At 38.3% G+C, this 6,653-nt stretch overlaps 1 protein-coding gene across 1 annotated transcript in view; it reads left to right on the forward strand.

Annotated features, from left to right (window-relative positions):
- Positions 1-6,653, forward strand: part of ARHGEF10 (Rho guanine nucleotide exchange factor (GEF) 10) — a 234,765-nt gene that overhangs the window by 156,057 nt on the left and 72,055 nt on the right. The window contains exons 18-20 of the mRNA XM_006866721.1: positions 3,991-4,106; positions 4,483-4,610; positions 4,786-4,886. Of these exons, the coding sequence (XP_006866783.1) occupies positions 3,991-4,106; positions 4,483-4,610; positions 4,786-4,886 (345 nt within the window). The remainder of the gene's footprint in view (positions 1-3,990; positions 4,107-4,482; positions 4,611-4,785; positions 4,887-6,653) is intronic.

Genomic DNA, 6,653 nt, shown 5'->3' on the forward strand with positions numbered 1-6,653 from the left:
CTCTTCCTTCAGTATCATTTGCTCATGATCAGATGCTACCTCTTTAAACCATTGGACATCAACCATTTCCTTTTGGTATGGTGACTCTGTGTATGCCTTCCATCTTCTTTTGATTCTTTCTGCATCATTCAATATTTTGCCCAGAGAATCCTTCAATAATGAAAGTCAAGGTGTGAATTTTCTTCAGTTCCTTCAGCTTGAGAACTGCTGAGTATGTTCTTCCTTTGTGGTTTTCTGACTCCAAATCTTTGCACATTTTGTTGTAATATTTGGCTTTATCTTCTTAAGCTGACCTTTTAAAGCTATAAATATCCATTAATAATCAGAACATGGAATGTAAGAAGTCTGAATCTAGGAAAATCAGTAATTGTCAAAAATGAAATTGAACTCATAAACATCGATATCTTAGGCATTAGTGAACTGAAATGGACTGGTGTTGGCCATTTTAAATCTGACAACCACATGGTTTATTATACCGCGAATGACAAATTGAAGAGGAATGGTGTTGCATTCATTGTCAAAAAGAACATATCCAGATCCGTCATGAGGTACAATACTGTCTGTGATAGGATAATATCCATATGCCTACAGGGAAGACCAGTTAATACCACTATTATTCAAGTTTATGCACCAACCCCTAAAGCCAGTGAGGATGAAATAGAAGAATTCTACCAGCTTCTTCCATTTAAAATTGATCAAACATGCAATCAAGATGTATTAGTGATTAGAATGCAAAGGTTGGGAGCAAAGAGGAAGGATCAGTAGTTGGAAAATATGGCCTTGGTGATAGAAATGATGCTGGAGAATGCATAAAAGAATTCTGCAAAATCAATGATTTGTTCATTTCAAATACCTTTTTTAGACAGCATAAGAGGTGACTATACATATGGACCTCATCAGATGTAATACATAGAAATCAAATTGACTACATCTGCGGAAAGAAATGATGGAAAAGCACCATATCATCAGTCAAAACAAGACTAGGGGCAGATTTTGGAACAGACTATTAATTGCTCATATGCAAAATCAAACTGAAGCTAAAGAAAATGAAAACAAGTCCATGAGAGCCAAAATATGATCTTGAATATATCTCACCTGAATTTAGAAATCACCTGAAGAACAGATTTGATACATTAAATACTAAAGACTGAAGACCAGAAGATTTGTGGGATGAAATCATGAACATTATACATGAAGAAAGCAAAAAGTCATTAAGAAGACAAGAAAGAAGAAAAAGGTTAAAATGGATGTCAGAAGAGACACTGAAACTTGCTTTCCAGTGTAGCGATACCTCTCACTAGTAACATTTATGTCACCTATAGCGTAGTGGTTACGAATCGGGCTGCAAACCTTAAGGTCAGCGGTTCGAAACTACCAGCCGCTCCGCGGGAGAAAGATGAGGCTTTCTACTCCCGTAAAGATTTACACCCTCGGAAACCCTGTACAGGGTCGCTATGGGTCGGAACCGACTCGACGGCACTTAACAACAACAACAACAACATGGAGTTCTGGTGTGGTACCTTAGGATAAGCACTTGACTTCAAGGTTGATTTGAAATGGAGGGTGGATAGTTCAAACCTGCCAGCCACTCCCCAGAAACCCTAGACAGGGTTGCTGTGAGTTGGAACTGACCCGTCAGCACTTAACAACAACAACAAATGTTTAAAAGGACTCCTGGTATAGCACTGTAGGTTAAACACTGGGTTCAAACACAAACCGCACCTTGGAAACCCTATACTGGACCTGTTTGAGCTGGAACTTAACAACAACATGTTTTAAAAATTTATTAAAAGTGATAAAATTCCAGTCAACCTAGATTTTTGGACATTCAGTAACTCAGTCTTCAAATATGCCAAGGTCATGAAAGACAAAGAAAGATTGAGGAAGTATCCCATATTGGAAGATATTTACAGAGACATAACAAGTAAATCCACTGAGAGATCCTGGATTGAGTTATGAACTCCTTACCCACTCACCCCCAAAAATTGCATTAATGGGAAAATTCGCAATATGAACAAAGTCTGTAGCTAAATTAATCTTCTATCAATGTAATAGTCAGGTTTTGAGCATTGTACTGTGGTTATATAAGCTGATAATAGTGGAGGAAACTAGGTGAAGGTCATCCAAGAACTCTATTTTTTCCCATCTTCAGCCTATAATTGACTGGAATACCTAAAAGGGTTCTAGAACTTGCCCAGTGAAATAGCCTTCTTGTGGAGTCTTTGTAGTTTATAGGACGTTATATGGAATCCTGAACCCCATCCAGAACCTTCTAAGGTGGGACATTCCCACTTGAAAAGACAAGCAGACCAGCCTGGAACAGCTAGAAGAACAGAAGATACTTCTTGAAAGAAAGACCAGCAGAGAAAAATCCAAAACAAAATGGCAGTGTATTTGGCTACCACAAGAACAAGCAAGTTGTTCGCTGGGGAGCCCTCAAGGCAAGCAATTAAGTCCTTTCAGGACAAACAACTCTTTGAGACTGAAACTCAAAGGAACACATGAGCTATCATGTAAGCTTGCTGGTGACCACCTTGGTATACTGGTGAGTGGAAGAGGGGGAAAGGCAGCAATGAAGATATGGGCTGAGTTCAGCCATGTTCCATAGACTCCTGTCGACCTGGAGATGAGAGAGAGAAGAGGGAGAGCTGCTTGGTCCAAAGTGTGGTGAGATCTTGGGACACCTGAGTCCATGGACAATGACATAACCATGGAGGACTAGAGCTGAGAGTGAAGCATCCCGCTGATATGAAGTGAGGGGAGACACACAAGAATGCCCAAACTTGTAGGTAGTACCAATTTGACCTAGCTTTGATGGCTTGATGATCACAACTAGACTATAGGAAGAGAAAAAAACAATTTTTGATAAAGGAAACAAGTGTAAATTGCTACAATTTAATGAACTTGACCTATACTTAATGGATGTTGTTGTTGTTGTTAAGTGCCGTCGAGTCGGTTCCGACCCATAGCGACCCTGTACAGGGTTTCCGAGGGTGTAAATCTTTACGGGAGTAGAAAGCCTCATCTTTCTCCCACGGAGCGTCTGGATGTAGTAGGTCAAATAACAACTGAAAGGGAAGGAGTCTTCACATCAAGTATCAATCCTATCCTCTCTGCATACATTGGCTACCTAAAATGTGGGTGGGGGGACTATAAAGTCATGAAGTGACTGGCTTATAAGTTTTTAAGAGGAAGTTTACTTTCAGAGTGTGTGGAGGAAGGAAGAATCCCAACAGAATAGTTTCCATCATGTTTAGACAGGTCTGGTGAAAAGAGATGGGAATAAGATTCTTATGATTCAATGGTGAATAAATGTTATCATGACTAATTGTGACAGTCACCACTCTAAAGGTAGATGTTTTACAACAAAAAGGACGGAGTAGTTAATCTTACATTCCAGAAACAGAGGATCCTAGGACTATCAAAGGAGAAACGCACGAGCGGAATGTGGGATCCTATCCAGAGAAGCAGCAACACCAAAGATGGAGGCAGAGATGAGGACATGGAGAAATAGAGCAGCTGAGGACTCTAGACTCATGGAAAGAGAAAGGCTGTGTGCTGGTGGTCAGAAGGCAGGCTTGCAGAATGTGCGCTTAGATTGCTTAAATGATTATATATATTTTGTGTACACCACCTCCTCCAAAACAAAACAAAACAAGGAATAGAAGCAAATACTGTTGAATGATGATGCACGGAGAATGTAATCATTGCAATGAAACTGATGTTCTCCCATGTAAACTATCACTCAACAGTAAAAAACTTACTTAAAAAAAAAAAGCTTTCATTTTAGCATTTCTGTAAATCTAAAATTATTTCAAAATAAAAAGTTAGAAAAGGAAAAAAAATATTAAATGCTTAAATCTTTACTTAAAAATTCTAAATCCCTCCACTTTTTTTTTTTTTTTCATTAACTAGAGATTGTTTAGTGTTTTCTAAAACAAATGACACTTGGATCTAGACATGTTCTCACGCCATTTGCTTTTTTTATAGGCAAAGTTTACATGGGGCCAGGACAACTGTACCAAGATTTACAAAATTTATTGCATGACTTAAATGTAATTGGTCAAATCACTCAACTGATAGGAAACCTTAAAGGAAACTATCAGGTAACTATCAAAGCAACTTAATATAAAGTTTTATTTTTGCTTCTTAATCACTGTACACAAATATCTCCAAATTCCACCACCAACAGTAGGAATTCGTTTCAGCTTTAAGAAATTATCTGATTGCATGTTTTCTCTTATTTTGGATAAGGTGAAACAATTTAAGTGTAACTTTTGTCTTTTTTTTACAAGTAGACATGGGTATCAGTTTTATCTTTGAAATGTCTGAGCTGTAGTGCAATATGACTTGATCCCCAAGGACTTTCCACCCCCACCCCCCAATAATCAGATATGAGCATTATTTGGTCTCTGTATAGCTTTGCTTTGTTCTCCTGGTTTATTTACCCTCTTAAAATGTGTATATGTATTTTCTTTGTAGAACTTAAACCAGTCCGTAGCCCATGATTGGACATCAGGTTTACAGAGACTTATTTTGAAGAAAGAAGAAGAAATCAGAGCTGCTGATTGCTGTAGAATTCAATTACAACTTCCAGGGAAGCAAGACAAGTTAGTAGTAACTTTAAAATGAAACCTTCTTGGTCAATGCTGAGAAAATGATTCTTTGTCATGACTTTGTATATTTTCTTACTTTGGTGGTTATATTGGACAGGAAAAATATGTAACAATTTTATATGATGGAGCACATTTTATAAAATGATTGCTTTTCTATTATTTCTGGCAGGTCTGGGCGACCTACTTTCTTTACAGCTGTGTTTAATACATTTACCCCTGCCATCAAGCAGTCTTGGATCAACAACTTACAGATGGCTAAGCTTGCCCTTGGTAAGATTTAGTTGATTTAAGCTAAATGAAGTATGTTAAAATAAGAGACAATGTACATTATAGTCCTCTAGAGAATTTCCTACATTAGGATGAAATGTAAGAGGATAAAATCATAGTTGAGAAGTAAATTAAATAATAGATTTATCCATTACAATGAGGTTAAGAAGGCAAAAATTAACCTAAAAAAATGATTTTGAAGAAGTTTATGTTATAATCTAGGAGTTGCAGGAAAAAAAAAGTAATGGATTTTATTATTGTCAGGAAACATTAGTATCAATCAATGCTGTTCAGCATAAGTAAAAGCTTATAACCCCTACTGGCTGTGAGTTGGGAGTTTGAGGCCCTGGGTTCAGTCTAGGTCTGTCTCCAAATTACAGTAAAGGTGTGCTCCTCATTCCTTTACCCATTAAAGAAAATTGAAGGGATTCAGTGAAATTGTAACTGGAGACCTTTCGAGCACTAAAATGAAATGCTGTACTTAAATCAGAGATAGATATGACTTTATCATTTTTTCTTACCCCTGTGTCCCTTTTGGAGTTGTGGTGTGGCTCTATGGGCTAATGCGCCAGACTGCAAAGTTGTTTGAACTATAAGGTCGGTGGTTCAAGCTCACCAGCTGCTCCTTGGAACCCTATATAGTGTTGCTATGGGTCAGAACCGACTCATAGTCGCTTAATATCAACAACAATTTCCCTTTTAACGTTGCTCTTTTTGCTAATTAGTTAAAACCCATTTCCATGAAATTGATTCCAACTCATAGTGATCCCCATGTAGCAGAGTAGAACTTCCCATAGGGCTTCCAAGGCAGTAGTATAAGCACTGGACAGTTAACTGCAAGGTCAGCACTTCAAACCCAACAGCAGTTCCTCAGAAATTCTATGCAGGGCCATTAAGATTCAGAACTAACTTGACAGCACTCAACAGCAACAACAATGATATTAAGGAAGCAAACATCTTTCTCCCATGGAGCAGCTGGGTTTGAACCACCAACCTTCCAGTTAACAGACAAGTGCTTAACTACTGCACCACCAGGGCTCCTAAGTAGCTAGGTAGATAGAGAGACAGAGAGAGAGAGAGAGATACATAGATACATAGATAGATAGATACATAGATAGACAGATGTTGTTGTTAGGTGCCATCAAGTCATCTCCGACTTATAAGAACCCTGTGGACAACAGAAGAAAACACTTCCTGCTCTTGCACCATCCTCTCATTGGTGTTATGCTTAAGCCCATTGCTGCTGCCATTCTGCCAACCCATCTTGTTGGGGATCTTCCTCTTTTTCGCTGACTCCCCACTTTACCAAGCATGATGTCCTTCTCTAGGGAATTGTTATGTGCTGTGGAGTCGATTCCAACTCATAGCGACCCTGTACAGGGTTTCTGAGTCTGTAAATCTTTAGGGGAGCAGAAAGCCTCATCTTTCTCCAGGGAATAGTCCCTCCCAATAACATGTCCAAAGTATGAGAGATGAAGTCTCACCATTCTAAGGAGATTCTGGTTTTACTTCTTCCAACACGGATTTGTTTGATCTTCTGGAAGTACTTGGTATTACACCAACACAAAAGCCACCACAATACAACAAGCTGATAGCTGAGTAGTGGAGTAGATAGATTTGTATAAAATATGTAATCTGTAGTTAAAAACAAAAACACAAACCCACAACCAAATCAGTTCCAATTTATAGTGACCTTATAAGACAGAGGAGAACTATCCAAAAGGTTTTTAAGGTTGTAAGTCCCTTGACATCGAAATTTAAAGAAACAGC

The sequence above is a fragment of the Chrysochloris asiatica genome, unplaced genomic scaffold, assembly GCF_000296735.1.
Source record: "Chrysochloris asiatica unplaced genomic scaffold, ChrAsi1.0 scaffold00095, whole genome shotgun sequence".
NCBI classification, from domain to species: Eukaryota; Metazoa; Chordata; class Mammalia; order Afrosoricida; family Chrysochloridae; genus Chrysochloris; species Chrysochloris asiatica.